The sequence below is a fragment of the Leptodactylus fuscus genome, chromosome 2 (genome assembly GCF_031893055.1).
Source record: "Leptodactylus fuscus isolate aLepFus1 chromosome 2, aLepFus1.hap2, whole genome shotgun sequence".
In the NCBI taxonomy this organism is placed as follows: domain Eukaryota; kingdom Metazoa; phylum Chordata; class Amphibia; order Anura; family Leptodactylidae; genus Leptodactylus; species Leptodactylus fuscus.
The window spans coordinates 282,470,892-282,493,977 of NC_134266.1; the positions used below are offsets into that span (position 1 = coordinate 282,470,892).

At 43.1% G+C, this 23,086-nt stretch overlaps 2 protein-coding genes and 1 pseudogene across 2 annotated transcripts in view; 1 reads left to right on the top strand and 2 right to left on the bottom strand.

Moving 5' to 3' along the window:
- Window positions 1-23,086, top strand: part of LOC142196122 (uncharacterized) — a 783,446-nt pseudogene that overhangs the window by 323,535 nt on the left and 436,825 nt on the right.
- Window positions 1-23,086, bottom strand: part of LOC142196125 (uncharacterized) — a 267,316-nt gene that overhangs the window by 180,747 nt on the left and 63,483 nt on the right. The gene's annotated exons all lie outside the window — the stretch shown is intronic.
- LOC142196226 (uncharacterized) lies at window positions 1,016-23,086 on the bottom strand. Its single transcript, XM_075266440.1, has 8 exons — window positions 22,979-23,086; window positions 22,696-22,863; window positions 21,692-21,815; window positions 20,403-20,503; window positions 6,058-6,151; window positions 5,594-5,694; window positions 4,342-4,453; window positions 1,016-1,353 (listed from the first exon to the last, which is right to left on the bottom strand). The coding sequence occupies exons 1-8, from the start codon at window positions 23,084-23,086 to the stop codon at window positions 1,016-1,018; spliced, it is 1,146 nt and encodes a 381-aa protein (XP_075122541.1).

The window sequence follows — 23,086 nt, forward strand, 5'->3', positions numbered from 1 at the left end:
GACCCCTGGGGACACATTTCACTTTCATACACAAGTGATCTCAAAAGTGACCCAAATTATGAAGATTAAAACTTTATTGTCACAAATAAAAGGATTCATATACAGAGTAAAAGGTACAATACAACTGTGTGAGCCTCTCTCAGCAAAAACAGAAGGAGCCTGCATCAAGGGGGGGCAAATATTTTCTATCATAATGGTAGATGAGAATTTCACAAGCCAGCGAGACCATTATTAGGAGCCAAAATTAGAATGGTGGAGAGTGGGCCCAGTAAGTCCTGAGGTGTCCACTCCACGGTGGCAGCTTCTAACTCTGGAAATACAACTCCATGTTCGGCTGAAGGTTTTATTTTCGGGGATAGCTAACTCCAATTTCTGAACCCTCCAAAAAAAATTTGGAAAATTCACAATGTACAACATTAAAGAGGAAAATGAACTTCTACTATACTACAAATATCCGCATCAAGTCAAGGTTCCTCAGATTTCTTAGAACATCTCAGACACCCTTGGACCTTCTATTACAAGAGGACTACATAGATTAATTAAAGGGGTTGCCCAGGAATTTTTATTAGTATAGGCAATAAATATCTGATCTTGGGGAACCAACAGGCGCCCTTTGCACAGATCGACTGTTCGGGGCCACTTCCAATGCCCGGACCATTCACTAAACAGACCTAGAAATCGTTGGTTCCATGCCTTGTGGAGTGGCTGGGGACTAAAGGTCCCGTACAGTCAATTTATGCAAGAGCCCCTGGGTGGTCACATATTTATGACCTATTCTAAGGTTAGTCCATAAAATCCTCATTCACCCACTTGAATACAACTGCTTGAGAGGGAGGTCAGTGAGATCTAAGAAACTCAAGGTCTAAAAAATGTTTCCACTTTTTGAATATAAAATGTCTTCTCTCCTGGGCGAAGTCTATAATGTTCTTTAAGACAGCACTTCTTTTTAAGAGATCTCTCACATTCTTTGCATGCATATGGCCTCTCCTCTGTGTTCTGTCCCACAAACTGAACATTAGTGTGGTCCTTCACTTCCATGAGTCTTCATATGACTCTCAAGACGATCTCTCCTAGTAAAACCTCTCTGACATATAGGACATGCATATGGCTTCTCTCCTGTATGAGTCTTCAGATGCTCATCAAGGCCGCACTTCCTAACAAAAGACTTCCCACATACTGTACATGTAAATGGCTTTTCACCACTGTGAATCTTCAAGTGTCTGATAAGACTAGCTTTACATTTTAAATGTTTTCCGCATTCAGGACACGGAAAAGTTTCCTCCGCACTGGCGCTAGTACTTTCTATGGCAATCTGGGACTGAGATCCATGAGGGCTGCTCATAAAGTCCGCACCTGAAATAGAAAGAAATAAAATATTTTTTAAAAAACATTTAAAATTCATACCACAAATAAGACATGTGCAACAATATGCTCAATAGGTGATTGTGACCGTGGTCAGTGTGAATCTTAGTGTGCGGATCAGAATTGGACCAGAAGGGAAGACAATCCAACTACTACAGACTTCTCTATTGTCTCACAGAAATGCTCCTCGCTAGAATCTCTGTTGTTCTTTTCATACTTTTAAAAACCACTTTTCCACCCGAAACCAGCTGTGTCAGTAAGAAAATCCTCATCTCTCCATCTATTCTACTCCACCATCTGACCCTCTCTGCACAGCTACTCACAAACCTGCAGACTTTCCACCCCAGACTCACAACCTTCCCGCACCCTCTCCTACCTACACCTGCTGTCCCTCTCTCGGCTACTCCTTACCTCTGGTGACATATCTCCCAATCCTGGACTATCCCAGCAAATCCCTACTATCGGCTCTTTCCACACAACCGGCATCAGCACATGGAAAAACCTAAATCTTAAACCTATCTTACTCGCTCCTGCCCCTCCCCCTGTCCTCTCCGGTGCACTATGGAATGCTTGTGACCAGTGGTGTAACTACCGTGGTAGCAGCTGCCACAGGGCCCGGGACATTAAGGGGCCCGGCGACAGCCGCTACCGCTGCGTATTTGTTTGTTTTTAATAGGCCGTTACCGGCTGGAGTTACTCCAGCCAGTAACGGGCCCTATATACTTACCAATCCTGGCAGGGGCTGGGATTGGTAAGTGACGGCACGGGCCCCACAAGCACTATTATACTTGGGGGGGTCTTTTCGGACCCCCGAGTATAACGATTGGAGGCCCGGGAGAGGTAAGATAACATTAAAAAACTGTGTTACTTACCTCTCCGGCAGGCTCCGGCCTACTTGCATGACGTCATTTGACCCGAGACGCAGGGCCCCGGTCACATGACGTCCCGGAAGATGGCAGACAGCAACGGAGAATGCAGGGGAGTCGGGAGATAGGCAAGTAACAGTAGTTTGTTGTTTGTATCCCTCTGGGTCTCCGATTATTATACTCTGGGGTCTGAAAAGATCCCAGAGTATAATAATTGTTCATGGGGGTCCACAATGGGACAGAAAACGGTGTGCAGGGGCCACTATGGGACATAATACTGTGTGCAGGGGCCACTATGGGGCATAATACTGTGTGCAGGGGCCACTATGGGACATAATACTGTGTGCAGGGGCCACTATGGGACATAATACTGTGTGCAGGGGCCACTATGGGGCATAATACTGTGTGCAGGGGCCACTATGGGACATAATACTGTGTGCAGGGGCCACTATGGGACATAATACTGTGTACTGGCACCACTATGGGGCATAATACTGTGTGCAGGGGCCAATATGGGGTGTTATAGTGTGAGCAGAAATACGTGTGGGGGGAGGGGGAGGGGGGGCGGCAGTAGGGGTCAGTTGGTTGAGGTCTTCAGCGTCGGTCGGGAGGAGGGGCGCCCCATGTCAAAAGTTCGCCACGGGGCCCTGCCATTCCTAGTTACGCCACTGCTTGTGACACATGCAATCAACTTGACTGTCCATACCTCTTCATTTCTAATGAATTTACATTTCTCGCCATCACAGACTCTCCCTAAACAACATGTCCCCTGCTGCTCTCTCCTATGGAGATCTGCACACTCCCCGCCCCAACAATAAACCTGGTGGAGGTGTACGCATCCTCCTGTCTGCCAATTGCTCCTACGCTGCAATTCAACCGCTACCTGCTCTCACTCTCCCCTCCTTAGAAGTGCACTCTGTTCGCATTTACTCGCCCTCCAACTGGCCGTCATATCGATCACCAGGACCTACCGCCGCCTTCATCGACCACTTTACCATTTCACCCACTTCCTACCCACAGACACCCCCACCATCATGGGAGACTTCAACATCCCCATTAACACAAACCACCCCCACTGCTTCCAGTCTCCTGTCCCTCACCGCCTCTTTTGGTCTCTCTCATTGGTCCTCCTCTGCCACCCACATAAAGGGGCACATGTTAGACCTCAAATTGACCCGCCTCTGCTCTCAGTGCAGCCTCTCTAACTCTCCGTCCACACCCTGATGACATTCCCTGCCCTCTGCGCTGTAATAGATCTCGGCTAACGACTTTGCTTCTTATTTTAAAAGTTAAATTCGAAGCCATCAGAGATAGGAAATCTCTTTGATTGATAGAGCCTGAAGTTCTCCAATTCTGCAGATGGAGGGGATAGCCAACAGAGATCTTTTCTTCAGAATATGATGTCTTAATGGAATTTCATTGATTGGTTTATACAGATCATGAGTGAGAGATGAAAGAACCCACAAAGCCGATAAATTAGTTCAGCCACAAATTTGGCTCCTAAGTAACAATAATCTTGTCACACAAGTCAAAACAGACTAATTTTACTATATAAACTATTGCCTTTTGCAATATAACCACCAATCAAGAGCAAGCTCCTCTCCCATAAAAACAGTATCCACTGCTTACCATCTGTGACATACAGTAGCTTCGGCTGGGTTTGCCATAGAGGGCTAGAAATTGTATAGCTAAGTTTCTAGGAACCCCGAGAGTATTCTACACTATGTAGTAATCCACTTTAAGCTCTGGTACGTACCAAACATATTCCACACAAAACAAATCTTTGAACCGAACCCAAAAGGAATCTTGACATCCCCCCCCCACACACACACACAGCCCCCAAAAGGTTAATTGAAACATTACCTGCACCCCAAAAAAGTGCCACCTAGAAATACAACTTGTAATGCAAAATATAAGCCCTCATACAGCCGCCTCATATGGTGATGGAAAATATGAAAAAAGTTGCCGATCCTTAATGCCCAAACTACCACTAACAGTGATGCAATCTCCAGTCAGCTCATACACATGGTATAAAAAGATACCCTATAACTTTACATGGTCTGCCTGCACTTCATGGGAAGAAGAAAACACAAGATTTATAAAAAGCTCTTACGAGTCTCTGACACGGACGGTCCACTCTCATCACGCTCCTGAAAAGATCCAAAATAATAATGATTGATGAAGATGAAGGTGAAACACAGAAGGAATACAAAAAGTAGAAGGATCTGAAGCAGCGATCAGTCAGGATTAACATTCACCCAAATACTTTACACCTCAACATAAATGTTCCTGTTATTTTGTGGCAGGAAATGATCGGAGTTAGGGTTGAGACGATCTTGAGATTTCAGGGTCATTTTTAAAATCCAATTTCCAATCCCAATTCCAAAGCAAGTCAATGGGATTTTTTTTTAATGATCAAAGATCGGATTTTAAAAACGATCCTATTCACTACACAGCGTGGAGTCCAAAAATTGAACGCTTTAATTTTTGGACTCCATGCTGTGTAGTGATTTAAAAAAAAAAAAAAAAAAAAAAAAAATCCCCTGGCTACTTATTCTCCCTGGTGTCCGCTTACCTGCACAGATCCGCTGCTGCGCCACGTTCTTCTCGCTCCTCTTCTCTCTCTTTCACATGCCTGCAGAGCGCCGTGCTTGCCCCTGCCTCCCTAGGCTAGTGTTAGAGATGCTGGGAGTAGGCTTGTTGTGCCTTAGGAGAGTGTGGGCGGGGAGATGTAAGTGCATCACACACGTCTACCCTCCCTAGGGAGGCGGGGGCGCATACGGCACTCTGAAGGCATGTGAATGAGAGAGAAGAGGAGCGAGAAGAACGTGGAGCGGCAGCGGATCTGTGCAGGTAAGTTGAGCATTCGGGATAGGAATTTTGTTCCCGATTTTTTTTGGCGGGATCAAAACCCGATCTTTTCCGATCCCGATCGCTGAACCCTAATCAGAGTCTATTTTGGAGTGGACAACTCAGATCATGGACACCAGTTGTTTAATGTCATCACTACTTTACAGGACCATTTACTGACAACTCTGGGTCATTGACTCTTCCAGTACATGATAGTAATGTGTTAGCCTTAACAGCAGCTGACTGGCATTGTGCTGTTATTCAGTCCATGATTTCCATCTACATTGCAGAACTAGACATTTATCTACACTGAAGATCAACGACCAAGTCAATGTCCAAACAGGTGGAAGTTCACCACAATCTATTATGGAACCAGAAACCATTTGTAGCCACGACCGAGCACAGCCAACAATATCATCCAATAGAGCGGACACTCCACTGCTGCTGAGACGTGTAGTAGAAAGCTTCATGGCATCAATCTATAGAGGATTTACAGACATCTCAGCTTCAGCTACCTGAGGATCCAGTGGGACATTCAGCTCTGGATCTTCTGGACAATACTGGGAATATAGAGGACTGGGACATCTCTCTGGTGGATTTCTCTGACCGGATCCATCTATAGGAAATATACACAGTGACTGAATACATTGTCTATATGTGATGAGCAGATGATGGGGGAAGTCTAGGTGACCCTCATACCTGGTCTATCATCAGGAAGGTCTCCTCTTACCTAGTGATGAGAGGAGCTTTGGAACCTCAGTCATGACCTCCTGGCACAGATTGTTCAGCTCTGGATCCTCTAGAGAATCCTGGGAAAACAGAGTGCGACCTCTTTCTGATGGATTGCTTGAGCTGGATCCAGCTATAGGAAATATACACAGTGACTGAATACATTGTCTATATGTGATGAGCAGATGATGGGGGAGTCTAGGTGACCCTCATACCTGGTCTCTCTATTATTAGGAAGATCTCCTCTTACCAGATGATGACAGCAGCTCTTGATCCTCCTTCAAGACGCCCTTGTATGGATCTTGACTATCTTCCAAATATTCCAACTCTTCCATTGCGACCATCTTGACAGTGACATCCTGACTCCTTGAACGAACCTGACAACACAATGATACAGACATCCCCAGAGCCCTCCCTTGGTTTTCTTGTATAATGTCCCACCATTCCCAGCAGTGCTCACCTCTCCCTTCAGCAGATTAATAATCTTGTTGGTAAATTTTAGAATCTTCCGCTCATGTCTCAGTGAATGAGGTGGAGGCTCGGTGATGGGGCTCGGGGTTCTGCTCCATTCTCCTGACACACAGGGTGTCACACACTCACCAGATGACTTCTTCACTACTGTGCAATCCTGTGTATGGTGAGACACTACAGGTCACTACAGAGAGTCTAAGAATCCTTCACCTGTCCAGTCATTTCCTTGGTTTATTCCTAGAGATAAGAGTGATGTCATGTGAGACTCTCACCTCTCCAGTGATCAAGGAGATGATCTCCAGGTTGAGCTCGAATACCCTTCTAGCTATGTAGCTTCTGTCCTCTTCCATCTCTGCTGGGTCGTTGATAGAGAAGGCCATTGTCTTGGAAAGAAAAGTTTAGCTTTGAGTCCAGAACCTTAGGAGAAACAAGGACGATAGAGTGTGAAATTCCATCTGGAAGAACATCTTACATGTATCACGAAGTCTCATTAATTCAGTATTATAAAAGGACTCCTAGTATACAATGGAGGTGCCTTACGATATATACAGTCATGAGAAAAAGCCACCTCTGATTTGTGTATCACAATCAGATTTAAAACACACAACAGCTGGTCCTTAGAAGGTCTTAATATTCTGTAAAAGCTACATAAGATGAAGAACACCAAACCAGGTTCCACTGGGTCATCATGTATCGTCATGTGTAAAAAAAAAAAAAAAAAAAAAAAAACCCTAAAAAAAAAAAAAGCCGAATTGGATATAATTCCACAGCAAACATAAAAAAGGGGGTGGACAAAAGTATTGGCACTGTTTGAAAAATCATGTGATGCTTCTCTAATTTGTGTAATTAACAGCACCTGTTACTTACCCGACGCACCTAACAGGTGGTGGAAATAACTAAATCACACTTGCAGCCTGTTGAAATGGATTAAAGTTGACTCCACCTCTGTTCTGTGTCCTTGTGTGACCACATTGAGCATGGAGAAAAGAAAGAAGACCAAAGAACTGTCTGAGGACTTGAGAAGCAAAATTGTGAGGAAGCATGAGCAATCTCAAGGCTACAAGTCCATCTCCAAAGACCTGAATGTTCCTGTGTCTACCGTGCGCAGTGTCATCAAGAAGTGTAAAGCCCATGGCCCTGTGGCTAACCTCCCTAGATGTGGACGGAAAAGAAAAATTGACGAGAGATTTCAACGCAAGATTGTGCGGATGGCGGATAAAGAACCTCGACTAACATCCAAACAAGTCCAAGCTGCCCTGCAGTCCGAGGGTACAACAGTGTCACCCCGTATTATCCAGCGTCAGCGTCTGAATGAGAAGGGACTGTATGGTAGGAGACCCAGGAAGACCCCACTTCTTACCCAGAGATATAAGCCAGGCTGGAGTTTGCCAAAACTTACCTGAGAAAGCCAAAACCGTTCTGGAAGAATGTTCTCTGGTCAGATGAGACAAAAGTAGGAGAAGGCCTCAACATAGAGATTACAGGAAAAAAGAGGCCTTCAAAGAGAAGAAGACGCCCCCTACAGTCAGACATGGCGGAGGTCCCTGATGTTTTGGGGTTGCTTTGCTGCCTCTGGCACTGGACTGCTTGACCGTGTACATGGCATTATGAAGTCTGAAGACGACCAACACATTGTGCAGCATCATGTAGGGCCCAGTGCGAGAAAGCTGGGTCTCCCTCAGGGGGGGGGGGGGGGAGGGGCGATACTTTTGGCCAACACTGTATGTAAAACCAGCAAATTAGGAGAAGGTGGACTTTGTATCCGTCATGTCTGTACCGGTCACTGCTATAGCTGATATACAGGATATAGACTGCAATGTACCACATAATCCAGACAGTTCTCATATTTAGGAGATCATACAGGAGTGTGCAGACTACAGCGCCGACAGAGAAGGAGTCTAAGGCCTAGTTCACACGGGCACGGAATAGCGTATTTTGGTCCCGATTTTGACATGGGAAGCCGCGTCAAAAAAAATCGGGACCAAAATACACCTTTCCGTATACGGTCAGTCGAGGTTTGACGCTCCGGAGTAGGCCCAAAATGAATGGGCCTAGTCCGGAGGGTGCTGCCGTGAGGCGGAGGCCGCGGCTCAATGAGTCACAGAATCCTCCTGAAGAAAGGGCAGCTCGCTTCTTTTTTCGTGAGCGACATGTTGCTAGATCGCTAGCGGTATCCATAGACCACTATTGTGAGGTCGTGGATTATGATGTGGATTCCGTGACAAAATCCGCCACCTCTGTCCCAGTGTGAACGAGCCCTAAACTGAACAGTGAGTTGTGAAGGTAAGAGAGTGGCAAGGGAATATATGCCTGAAATCTCAAAACAGACCCCAACATAAGTTGAATGGAGCAATAAAATTAGGTGACCTCAGATACAGTCACTGCTGATGTCATCAGAGCACTCGGTTTCCAATGGAAGAGATATTAGCGATGTGACTTTCCATTGACTCAAACTGCTCTGGAGTCACATCATGTAGCGAGACTGACACAGTAAACGACTTCAGAGAAGAGGTGAAAGTTTTTTGTCAATGACAGTATATAGGAGTAACAATCAGTATAAAAACTTACTGACTACTTTTGAGTAGTGTACCTCTTGGTGAGAAATTGTTGACAGCTAGACAAGTCTCTAAAACTCACAATATCAAACATATTTTGTCCATTTGGCAGACTTTGGGAGAGGACACGGAGAGGACTGGACTAAGAAGCAGAAATATAGCCTTGAGGAATTGCCAGCCACCTACAGTCCTATGAAAAAGTTTGGGCACCCCTATTAATCTTAATCATTTTTAGTTCTAAATATTTTGGTGTTTGCAGCAGCCATTTTAGTTTGATATATCTAATAACTGATGGACACAGTAATATTTCAGGATTGAAATGAGGTTTATTGTACTAACAGAAAATGCGCAATATGCATTAAACCAAAATTTGACCGGTGCAAAAATATGGGCACCTCAACAGAAAAGTGACATTAATATTTAGTACATCCTCCTTTTGCAAAGATAACAGCCTCTAGTCGCTTCCTGTAGCTTTTAATCAGTTCCTGGATCCTGGATGAAGGTATTTTGGACCATTTCTTTCTACAAAACAATTCAAGTTCAGTTAAGTTTGATGGTCGCCGAGCATGGACAGCCCGCTCTCAAATCATCCCACAGATGTTCAATGATATTCAGGTCTGGGGACTGGGATGGCCATTCCAGAATGGATGAAAACAAAGATTGTTCAACATAGTTGTTCAGGGGAAGGATACAAAACGTTGTCTCAGAGATTTAACCTGTCAGTTTCCACTGTGAGGAACATAGTAAGGAAATGGAAGACCACAGGGACAGTTCTTGTTAAGCCCAGAAGTGGCAGGCCAAGAAAAATATCAGAAAGGCAGAGAAGAAGAATGGTGAGAACAGTCAAGGCCAATCCACAGACACCTCCAAAGAGCTGCAGCATCATCTTGCTGCAGATGGTGTCACTGTGCATCGGTCAACTATACAGCGCACTTTGCACAAGGAGAAGCTGTATGGGAGAGTGATGAGAAAGAAGCCGTTTCTGCACGTACGCCACAAATAGAGTTGCCTGAGGTATGAAAAAGCACATTTGGACAAGGCAGCTTCATTTTGGAAACAAAAATTGAGTTGTTTGGTTATAAAAAAAAAAGGCGTTATGCATGGCGTCCAAAAAGAAACAGCATTCCAAGAAAAACACATGCTACCCACTGTAAAATTTGGTGGAGGTTCCATCATGCTTTGGGGCTGTGTGGCCAATGCCGGCATCGGGAATCTTGTTAAAGTTGAGGGTCGCATGGATTCCACTCAGTATCAGCAGATTCTTGAGAATAATGTTCAAGAATCAGTGACGAAGTTGAAGTTACGCCGGGGATGGATATTTCAGCAAGACAATGATCCAAAACACCGCTCCAAATCCTCAGGCATTCATGCAGAGGAACAATGACAATGTTCTGGAATGGCCATCCCAGTCCCCAGACCTGAATATCATTGAACATCTGTGGGATGATTTGAAGCGGGCTGTCCATGCTCGGCGACCATCTAACTTAACTGAACTTGAATTGTTTGTCCAAAATACCTTTATTCAGGATCCAGGAACTGATTAAAAGCTATAGGAAGCGACTAGAGGCTGTTATCTTTGTAAAAGGAGGATCTACTAAATATTAATGTCACTTTTCTGTTGAGGTGCCCATACTTTTGCACCGGTCAAATTTTGGTTTAATGCATATTGCACATTTTCTGTTAGTACAATAAACCTCATTACAATCCTGAAATATTACTGTGTCCATCAGTTATTAGATATATCAAACTGAAATGGCTGTTGCAAACACCAAAATATTTAGAACTAAAAATGATTAAGATTAATAGGGGTGCCCAAACTTTTTCATAGGACTGTATATACCTCCATGTCCTGCCGTATCTCATCTTGTATCCAAACTATAGGTGTAACATCTGTGGTAAATGTACTGCTATATACCATACACAGCCTGTATATACCTCCATGTCCTGCCGTATCTCATCTTGTATACAGACTACAGGTGTAACATCTGTGGTAAATGTACTGCTATATACCATACAGAGCCTGTATATACCTCCATGTCCTGCCGTATCTCATCTTGTATCCAGACTACAGGTGTAACATCTGTGGTAAATGTACTGCTATATACCATACACAGCCTGTATATACCTCCATGTCCTGCCGTATCTCATCTTGTATCCAGACTACAGGTGTAACATGTGTGGTAAATGTACTGCTATATACCATACACAGCCTGTATATACCTCCATGTCCTGCTGTATCTCATCTTGTATCCAGACTACAGGTGTAACATCTGTGGTAAATGTACTGCTATATACCATACACAGTCTGTATATACCTCCATGTCCTGCCGTATCTCATCTTGTATCCAGACTAGACCCTCCACCCACTTGTCCATTGTGTACACAGAGAGAGAGCCCCAAGCAGTGGGTATATACAGAGAGAGCCCTGAATGGTCAGTATATACACTGGGGGTCATTTATCATTTGCATCTTGTTCAAAGGGATCCTATCATGCAAACATTTTTTTTTTCTGAGTAACATGTCGCAATGGCCTTAAGAAAGACTATTCTTCTCCTACCTTTCATTGTCTTCTCCATGCTGCAGTTCCGTAGAAATCCTGGTTTTTGTCGGTATGCACATGAGTTCTCTCGCAGCACTGGGGGCGGGCCCCAGTGCTCAAACAGCACTGGGGGCGTCCCCAATGCTGCGAGAGAACTCTCTCCAGCGCAGCCTCCATCTTCCTCAGCAACGGCCTCTTCAACCTCTTGTTCCGCTGCAGGTTTCAGACTTCTAGACCTCGGGCAGAGAAGACTGCGCATGCCCAAAGGCCACAAGAACATGGCTGCTTACAATCCTGTGCAAGCAGCCATTTTCTTGTGGCCTGTGGGCATGCGCAGTCTGCTCTGCCCGAGGCCTAGAAGTCTGAAACCTGCACCGCAAGAAGATGGGTGACAACGACGTTGCTGAAGAAGATGGAGGCGGCGCTGGAGAGTTCTCTTGTAGTATTGGGGATGCCACCAGTGCTGTTTGAGTGTTGGGGCCCACCCCCAGTGCTGCGAGAGAAGTCATTTGCATACTGATAAAAACCGGGATTTCTACGGAACAGCGGCGCGGAGAGAACAACGAAAGGTAGCAGAAGAATAGACTTTCTTAAGGCTATTCCAAAACGTTGCTCAGAAAAAAAATGTGTTTGAAGGATAGGATCCTTTTAATCCTCAACAATCCAAATATCCAATTTACTAAAAACATTCAAATGGGTCATAAATTTGGCACAAAATTCACCTTATGGGACTTGGGATTCCAATACAATCAGTTATTTGGGGTCTTTATTAAGCTATTCAGGTTTTGTACATTTTTGGCACCATTTTGTATAACTCTATAGTAAAATGTTACCCCAGATAGGCCACGCACACTATCCCCGACAATACAGTAAAGTGAGGAATCTGCTGTAAAATCCTTCAGAATAGACACAAACACCTGATCCATTTTACACACAGAGGAGGAAACTTACAAGAAGGGGCAGAATTAGAAGGAGAAGGTACAAGAGGCCGATAAATGCCCCAGTGACTGGAGCAGCATTGCTGGGGTCTCTACAGTTACCATGCTGGGAGTTGTAGTCCTGCAGGAGCGGTAAGATGGAAGTGTTCCTGCGGCTCTGTACAACCGCCATCATCTCCTGACAGCCTGCGGCTGGGGGTTGTAGTCTCTGACTAGCCGGCTACTGTAATGTGTACAGGGCACAGGTCTATCCAGTAGTGAGGTGAATGCACTGACCTGCAGGTTAATAGCGCCCCCCACTGCCACCGCTCACACAGCCACAGAGTCAGAGCAGGAGGAAGAGCCCAACTTCAAGGAGGAGGAACCGGTCATGTGATAGCAGGAAGGGGTGGAGCTAGCGAGTGACTGACAACTGAGCTGTGGGTGCCGGTGTCAGGTAGTCAGACTACAGATTGAGACTAGGACTATATATATATATAATACATAGTGTATGACACTGTCAGGACTCCTAGGACTATATATATCTATAATACATAGTGTATGACACTGTCAGGACTCCTAGGACTATATATATATCTATAATACATAGTGTATGACACTGTCAGGGCTCCTAGGACTATATATCTATAATACATAGTGTATGACACTGTCAGGACTCCTAGGACTATATATATCTATAATACATAGTGTATGACACTGTCAGGGCTCCTAGGACTATATATATATAATACATAGTGTATGACACTGTCAGGGCTCCTAGAACTATATATATATCTATAATACATAGTGTATGACACTGTCAGGGCTCCTAGGACTATATATATCTATAATACATAGTGTATGACACTGTCAGGGCTCCTAGGACTATATATATGTATAATACATAGTGTATGACACTGTCAGGGCTCCTAGGACTATATATATATATATATATATATAATACATAGTGTATGACACTGTCAGGACTCCTAGGACTATATATATCTATAATACATAGTGTATGACACTGTCAGGGCTCCTAGGACTATATATATCTATAATACATAGTGTATGACACTGTCAGGGCTCCTAGGACTATATATGTCTATAATACATAGTGTATGACACTGTCAGGACTCCTAGGACTATATATATCTATAATACATAGTGTATGACACTGTCAGGACTCCTAGGACTATATATATCTATAATACATAGTGTATGACACTGTCAGGGCTCCTAGGACTATATATATCTATAATTCATAGTGTATGACACTGTCAGGGCTCCTAGGACTATATATCTATAATACATAGTGTATGACACTGTCAGGACTCCTAGGACTATATATATCAATAATACATAGTGTATGACACTGTCAGGGCTCCTAGGACTATATATATCTATAATACATAGTGTATGACACTGTCAGGACTCCTAGGACTATATATATATCTATAATACATAGTGTATGACACTGTCAGGGCTCCTAGGAATATATATATCTATAATACATAGTGTATGACACTGTCAGGGCTCCTAGGACTATATATATCTATAATTCATAGTGTATGACACTGTCAGGGCTCCTAGGACTATATATCTATAATACATAGTGTATGACACTGTCAGGGCTCCTAGGACTATATATATCTATAATACATAGTGTATGACACTGTCAGGACTCCTAGGACTATATATATCTATAATACATAGTGTATGACACTGTCAGGGCTCCTAGGACTATATATATCTATAATACATAGTGTATGACACTGTCAGGACTCCTAGGACTATATATATATATCTATAATACATACTGTATGACACTGTCAGGGCTCCTAGGACTATATATATCTATAATACATAGTGTATGACACTGTCAGGACTCCTAGGACTATATATATCAATAATACATAGTGTATGACACTGTCAGGGCTCCTAGGACTATATATATCTATAATACATAGTGTATGACACTGTCAGGACTCCTAGGACTATATATATATCTATAATACATAGTGTATGACACTGTCAGGACTCCTAGGACTATATATATCTATAATACATAGTGTATGACACTGTCAGGGCTCCTAGGAGTATATATATCTATAATACATAGTGTATGACACTGTCAGGACTCCTAGGACTATATATATATATATATATATATATATATATATATATATTACATAGTGTATGACACTGTCAGGACTCCTAGGAACCTATCTATAATACATAGTATTACATTTTCTAAAAGTTACCCTTTTTTGGGCAAAAGGTGCTTGTCCAAGGTTTTTTTTTTTTTTTTTAGGAAGAAACTGCTTTCCATTAAAAGTCAAAACTGATCCTGTATGGGAACAGGTGTCAAATGGATTTTTTTTAAAATTGAAAACTGTGTTATAGTAGAATGCTGCACCAGGCTACAGGAGAAGTGTGGCCCAGTGGCAGTTGCTGTGGCAAAATGTGTGGCAGTGGGACATGCCATAATATGATAGACCAGGCCAACAAAGATGTTAATTCTTAAGAAAAACAATTCTGAGGCTCCTGGAGGTGACACCCAGCACCAATACTACTTTGTTTGTCTGCTATGTTAGATTATTACACTCATTATTTACATAGTGTTTCCTTGGTTCTTGTTCTGTCCTGTGATAACAGGTTGGTGGGACAAGTCTCTTCCCTCTGGGGTGGATGAGTTCTCTCCTGTTATCTACAGCTCCGCCTGCTGGACAATCAGATCAGCTAATTGCAGTTTACTGATAAAGTCTCGGATGGTGTCAATTACTTTCTATGTAAACACAAAGATAACATTGAGTTTACTGCAGTCTTATCTCATGTAAGTTTTTTGTTTTGTTTTTTTAATCTAGATCCCTATGTAATGTAATAAACATTTACTGTACATATTATTTGATCTGCATTTATATAAGATAAGATTTATCATTGTTAAATGGCAATGTCATAGTGAGATGCTTGTAGAAGAATACAGGAAGGGAGAAGAAGAGACAAAGGCAAACAGAGGCAGATGGGAAACCCCCTTTTATTTTCAGAGTGATTGGTAACAATTCTGGCTGTGTTTTTGTTTTGTTTGTTTTTTTCCACAGTTTCACCTCTGCTAAAAAAAAACAAAAAAAAAAACAAAACACAGATCAAAGCAAATCGACTTTCACCCAAATGAAAAAAAAAAAAAAAAAAATCCTGGCCCCACAAAACAAAAAAAAACCCAAAACACCTTAGTCATCCCTGTACATGGAAATTTAAAGTTATTTTTAAGAAAAAGATGTCTGGATTTTTTTTTTTTGTGGGGGTTAGAATGTATATAAAACTCTGTAAATTTGATATCCCTGGAACCGTACCGAAAGGTGACAGGTCATTCTGGTTGTACAGGGACTGCTGTAAAAACGAAGCCTGTAAGGAAGTTGCACGAGTCCACTCTCTCGTCATTTCCCTATTCTGATTTTTTTTTCTATCTTCCCATTACATTGTACAGAATAATAAATGGTACAAATACAGAGAATAATTTGTCCTGCAGACATTAAACCCTCATATGGCTCCGAGAATGTGGAAAAAGGGGTTTGGAAGGGGAGGAAAAAAAAAAAAAAAAAGGCAGAAATCTCAGTGATGGGAAGGGGTTGATTGAGCATGCATTCCAACTGTGCTCACATACCGCAGATATTCTCCCTCACTTCCATCTATGACTTCTATCACTAATCTGCCTGTATTTGCTTCACTGACTACACTTTGTTCTAGTTCTCCTACTCTGAGGATTTTCTAGTCCTATTCAATGCTTTGCTGAACTAATTGCTGTGTATTACTATAGAAAATGGATTAATTGCTTTGGATCATGCAGCGATGAATAACGCATCCATCCTCTACTTCCACCATCACTGGAATGCCTCATATTCCTATCCCAGAGCATCTTATATACTCCTTGTGCCATCAGCCCTGTAATAAGGCTACCTCCTATTGGCTGAGAAGCTGTCCGGTGATGCCAGAATATCAGTCACGTGTCTCTTCTATATTTTCTCACTGTACAATATGGCAAGACCATTTTAGTTCATCTGAGACTAGTCACCATTTATTTGGGTTTGTTAAAAAAAAAAAGCCACCACATGTGCGTGTCCCATTTCTGCCCAGATTTCACAGATTGCTAAGGCCCCATTCCCACGGAGTAACGCGGCACTCAATCTGACACAAACACGTGTCAGCGTGAGCGCTTCAAAACAGAATCCCATTGACTTCTATGGGTTATGTTTAACGCGCATAATGCATTGAAATCAATGGATTAAAAAGCCTTCCGAAGACGGAATCCATTGAAGTCAAAGGGATTCTGTTTTGAAGCGCTCACTCTGACACTTGTTTACGTATCAGATTGAGTGCCGCGTTACTCCGTGGGACTGGGGCCTAAGACTCAGGTCTATGAGGGATTTAGGAAAAACAGGTGACCAATGCACACACAATGGTTGTAAAAATAAAACCACCATAATAAAATGTACAAATTTTTATTATCACAAGTAAAACATACAGAAGAATAAAAAAATCCTAAAAACAGCATTGTGCATCAATCTTAGCGAAACAGATGGAACCTGCACAAGGGGGGCACATACTTAATATCATACAATAGAGGAAGAGGATTTCATAAAAACAACAAGACCAATAATAGGAGCCAAAATTAGAATTTTCCTAACAATTAATAGTGGAGAGTCAGCCCAGTAACGCACACTGGCACCAGCAATTTCTCAAACCTTCAAAAATTTTGGGAAGTCCACAGTGCCCAAGACTGAAAGTGAACTCCTACTATACTACAACTATCAGCATCTACTCAAGGTCCCTCCCCAGTTTTCCTATAACATCTCAGACCTTCTATTACAAGAGGACTACACGCATATATTAAAGGGGTTGACCAGTCTGCACAGATCATCGGTGTATATACGTGCCCTTGTATATACACTAAAGTATTTGGCTTCAGGTCTCGTGGGCGCAGTCACTACAGTTCAGTTCAGTTCATTGACTGCTAAGCTGCAGTACCAGCGTCCAACCACAACATGAGGATTATGGCCTAAGGATAGTCCATAAAATCCATGTTCCTGGACAATCCCTTCAATATGACTGCTCCAGAGTGAGGTCTCTGATCTCTATGAAAACAAGCTCTGTCTAAAACATTTCCTACATTCTGAACATAAAATGGCTTCTCTCCCGTGTGAATTCTTGGATGTTCCAAGAACATGAGCAAAAGTTACTTTATTCTGTGAATTTGCAGATGTTTCTCACATTCAGAGCATGACAGTTACTTTTCTTTACCTTTGTGAACTCTTTGATGGTCAATGAGGCTATGTTTAGTGATAAAGCTTTGTTCACATTCAGAGCATGAATATGGCCTCGCCCCTGTGTGAATTCTTTTATGTTCATCAAGACGTGATTTATCAGCAAAACATTTCTCACATTCAGAGCATGAATATGGCTTCTCTCCTGTGTGAACTCTCTTATGCCTCTCAAGACCACTTTTACGCAAAAAGCATTTCCCACATTCTGGACATATAAATTCTTTAACCTCTGTGTGAAGGTTCAGATGGGTATCGAGATGTGATTTTGCGACATAACCTTTCCCACATTCTGGACATACATAAGGCTTCTCCCCTGTGTGAGTTCTCATATGTATATCAAGATTTTTTTTATATATAAAAGGTTTATCACATTCTGAGCAAAAAAACTTTTTCTCCTTCGTGTGAGTTAGTTGATGTCTCTGAAAACTTGAAGTCTGGCTAAAACATTTCCCACATTCAGGGCATTTAAATGGCTTCTCTCCTGTGTGAGTTCTCTCGTGTGTTATAAGAAATGCTTTACAGATAAATAATTTCCCACATTCAGAGCATTTAAATAACCTCTTTTCTGTGTGAACTCTCTGATGACGTTCAAGTTGACTTTTATGCAGAAAGGATTTCTCACATTCTTTACATGAGAATGGCTTCTCTCCTGTGTGAGTTCTCAGATGGGTTATAAGGATGGAATTCTGCTTACAAAGCTTTCCACATACGGGGCAGGTATGTCGCTTCTCTCCTGGGTGTAATCTCCGATGTTGCTCGAGATAGATTTTTATTTTGAATGATTCTAAGCATATATACGACCTTTCACCTCTGTGAATTCCCATGTGGCTGGAAAGAGAAGATTTCATTTTAAAATGTTTCCCGCAGTCAGAACATGTTAAAATTTCTCCCGCTCCAGTACTTTCATTCTGTGATTGATTGTCTTCTGCTTCAGAACAAGGAATTAGAAGGAAGTGTCCATGGGAGGCACTCATCCAGTCATCTTATAAAAAAAAAAAAAAAAAAAAAAAAAAAAAAATTGTATTAGACAGATCAGGAATGAATAAGACTTGACCTGAGTTTTCCAATCGTCTGGACTTAACCCAACACAAAACTTTTGGGGTTTATTCCCCCCCCCCCCCATGAAAAACTATTATACTCTGGGCTTATCAATTTGTTTAGTTTCACTAAATAGCGTTTTATTAAGTAAGAGTGGTAAAACATAAAAGCAGCTAATAGTAACATTACATGTACCCCAAAGTGGTACCAACTAAAGTTACAGCTTGTCCAGCAAAGAATAAGCCCTCATACAGATACATTGACTAGGGGGGGGGGGAATTGATTTTGTAGGTTGCAGATGAAAAAATTTGCCCAAACTACCCTCCGTCCTTAAAGGGATCCTATCATTAGAATCCTTTTTTTTTTTCTCTAACACATAGGAATAGTCTAAAGAAAGGCTATCCTTCTCCTACCTTTAGAAGTCTTCTCCGTGCCACCGTTTGGTAGATATTCCATTTTTCATCTTGATGCAAATAAGTTCTCTCGTAGCACTGGGGGCGGGCATGCGCAAACGACTCTGCCAGCAGGCCTCGGGAAGAGCCGACTGCACCTGTGTGTGGCCATTTTTAGTGGCCGCTTACTACAAGAGCTCACGTAAGCGGCCACAAAAAAAAAATGGCCGTGCACAGGTGTAGTTGGCTCTGCCCAAGGCCCACTGGCAAAGCAGACTGCGCATATGTAGAACATTGAAATCCAGGCTGGAAGATGACGCGTTGAGGCTGGTTCCTGAAGAAGATGGAGGTGGCACTGCAGAGTTCTCTCACAGCAATGGGTATGCCCCTACTGCTGTTTGCACGCTGGGGCCCGCCCCCAGTGCTGTGAGAGCACTCATTTGCATAAAGACGGAGAACGGAATATCTACCGAATGGCAGCGCGGAGAAGACATCTAAAGATAGAAGAATAGCCTTTCTTAAGACTATTCCTATGTGTTAGGCTCCCTTTAACAGTGAGAAAATTCCCAGTTGGCTCATACACATGGCATGAAAAGATACAATATATGGGTAACATGTACACATATCCAGTTCGGACTACAGCAAATTCAAAAGCAATGTAATGTATAAGGGGAGAAGAAAACCCAAGACGTATGAAAGGCTCTTACCCTTTGCTGACACTGATTTGGGGTTCTTCAGTCCACTCGTCGTTGCACTTTCAGTTCTTTCCTGGAGGAGCAGATGATGAAGGAAGAGTAGAAAGAGGAGGAGATAAGAATCCAGAGTTTATGTTATATCCAAGAAAAAGTAAAAAACAGAGATTGAATACAATTTGTCAAAGAGTAGAAGGATCCTAAGCAGCGATTAGACAGAATGTTTCTTTTCTTTTGCTGCAGGAAAAAAATTGGAGTCCGTCTTGGCGTGGAGAACTCGGATCATGGACACCAGTTGTTTAATGTCATCACTACTTTACAGGACCATTTACTGACAACTCTGGGTCATAGACTCTTCCAATACATGACAGTAATGTGTTAGCCTTAGCAGCAGCTGACTGGCATTTTGCTGTTATTTAGTCCATGATTTCCATCTACACTTCAGAACTAGACATTTATCTCCACTGAAGGTCAACTACCAAGTAGACAACCAAACAGGTGGAAGTTCACCACAATCTATTATGGAACCAGAAACCAATTGTAGCCACGACCGAGCACAGCCAACAATATCATCCAATAGAGCGGACACTCCACTGCTGCTGAGACGTGTAGTAGAAAGCTTCATGGCATCAATCTATAGAGGATTTACAGACATCTCAGCTTCATCTACCTGAGGATCCAGTGGGACATTCGGCTCTTGATCCTTTGGACAGTCCTGGGAATATGGAGGACTGGGACATCTGTCTGGTGGATTGCTTGGACTGGATCCATCTATAGGAAATATACACAGTGACTGAATACATTGTCTATATGTGATGAGCAGATGATGGGGAGTCTAGGTGACCCTATAATGTCCCGGTACTGCTTGTCCCATTCCCTTTAATAGTCCTTGCAGACCGAGATGGTATGGACATTTACATATAAGGTAAAGAGATTCCCCCCCCTTCATACCTTCTATATATTTACCAGTGTTTCTATTTTACCAGAGCCAGCACACAGGGGGTCTATTAATGCACCATCTTGTGGATGTTTTTGTGAACTACACCTGCCTATACTTGCCATTGTAATTTGAGTTGCCAGTGTACAGGAATGTCCAGTATGATCGGGTGACCTTCATGACCAATCAAGCTCCCTTGACTGGCCTGGAGGAGGAGGAGTTACAGCCCCCTCGAGGGGGGTTGGGGACCTTTTGTCTGGGTCTTTTGTGTGGAGCTAGCTGTAGACACAGACATGTGGAGCTGAAAATGGCAGCCAAGTCTCAGGGCACTCCAAGCAGAGATGTCTTTTCCTCTGTACTCAAGATCCTCCTCAAAGAGTGTTTCCCTCTGAAGCTCCAAGCCTACAAGCACTAAAGTTGACGGACCTGTCTTATCCATACACCTGGGACTTCTACACGTATCTCTCTATTCAAGTAAGTCTTTGGGACAAATCTATATTTAAGAAGCCCATAGCTAGTCTGGCAGAATTTGAGGGTTTCCTGCTGTTGACAATTCTATTTGCTCTCCTACATACGTGTACCCAGTTTGTTGAGGACTAACCCCCTGGATACAGGCCATCTTTACAAGTATATACAAGTTTAACTACCCAAGCAACTACGAATTAAACTATCCAAAGCATTTCTGCTCCAAGCTCCATCACCTGCTAACTGGACACTACCTACAAAGATCGCTGTATTGTATGTGAAGAATTACTCCATATGTACATTTATATTACTTTGTCCTGCTAGTAAAAGAGCAACGACTACCCCCGAGACCTGGTTGTCTGTTGTCATTGTCAGATATCACATGGGGGTGGGTAGTCGGGGACATCAAAAAGGAGATTTTGTGCACATTTGGGGCCCAGGGACCCCCTGAAAGCCGGCCACATCTGATATATTACCCGTGATACCAGCCCTGGCCCTCCTGAGTGTTATAACCCTCATACCTGGTCTCCTCTATCATCAGGAAGGTCTCCTCTTACCTGCTGATGTGAGGGGCTGCTGATCCTCCATCATCACCTCCTTGTACAGTTCCTTGTGTCCTTCTAAATACTCCCACTCCTCCATGGAGAAATAGACAGTGACATCCTGACACCTTATAGGAACCTGACAACACAATGACACAGTCATCCCCAGAGCCCTCCCTTGGTGTTCTTGTATAATGTCCCAGCATTCCCAGCAGCGCTCACCTCTCCGCTCAGCAGCTCAGTGATCCTGCTGGTAAGTTCTAGGATCTTCTGCTCATGTCTCAGTGAATGAGATGGAGGCTCGGTGATGGGGCTCGAGGTCCCGCTCCATTCTTCTGCCACACGGGGTGTCACACACTCACCAGACGACTTCTTCACTACTGTGTAATCCTGTGTATGGTGAGACACTACAGGTCACTACAGAGAGTCTAAGAATCCTTCACCTGTCTAGTCATTTCCCTGGTTTATTCCTAGCTTCCTCTGACCTAGAAGTCCTACAATAGAGTTATTGTATGTTCAATGTAAAAATAGAACAAGGCCAAACATTATGTACAGTCTTGAAATTTGAAAAAAAAAAAAAAAAAAAGTTCACATGACCTTCGCTGTGCACCATAGTGCATAGTGGATCCTAATTGGATAAAATTATCCACAATTCAATTATATCATTTAAAGCTGTTGTACACTACAGAATACACAAGGTTTGAGGAGGCTAGAGATAAGAGTGATGTCATGTGAAAGTCTCACCTCTCCAGTTATGAAGAAGACGATCTCCAGGGCCAGCTCTAATATCCTGGCGGCCATGTAGTTTCTGTGGTTATCCACCACTGCAGGATCTTTTTCTATTATGACCTCCTTGTACAGTTCCTTGTGCCTTTTTAAATACTCCCACTCCTCCATGGAGAAATAGACAGTGACATCCTGACACCTTATAGGAACCTGACAACACAATGACACAGTCATCCCCAGAGCCCTCCCTTGGTGTTCTTGTATAATGTCCCAGCATTCCCAGCAGCGCTCACCTCTCCGCTCAGCAGCTCAGTGATCCTGCTGGTAAGTTCTAGGATCTTCTGCTCATGTCTCAGTGAATGAGGTGGAGGCTCGGTGATGGGGCTCGGGGTCCTGCTCCATCCTCCTGACACACGGGGTGTCACACACTCACCAGACGACTTCTTCACTACTGTGTAATCCTGTGTATGGTGAGACACTACAGGTCACTACAGAGAGTCTAAGAATCCTTCACCTGTCCAGTCATTGCCCTGGTTTATTCCTAGAGATAAGAGTGATGTCATGTGAGACTCTCACCTCTCCAGTGATCAAGGAGATGATCTCCAGGGCCAGCTCTAATATCCTGGTAGACATGTGGTTTCTGGCCTCGGCCTTCCCTGGTGGGTCACGGATGGAGAGGACCAT

Excerpts from the sequence above, each read along its gene's own strand:
- LOC142196226 (XM_075266440.1), bottom strand. The coding sequence starts at position 23,086 with ATGGTCCTCTCCATCCGTGACCCACCAGGGAAGGCCGAGGCCAGAAAC. Across the intron at positions 21,816-22,695 it reads CTGAGCTGCTGAGCGGAGAG|GTTCCTATAAGGTGTCAGGA; the intron begins GTGAGCGCTGCT and ends TTGTGTTGTCAG. Across the intron at positions 20,504-21,691 it reads GCAGCCCCTCACATCAGCAG|ATGGATCCAGTCCAAGCAAT; the intron begins GTAAGAGGAGAC and ends TATTTCCTATAG.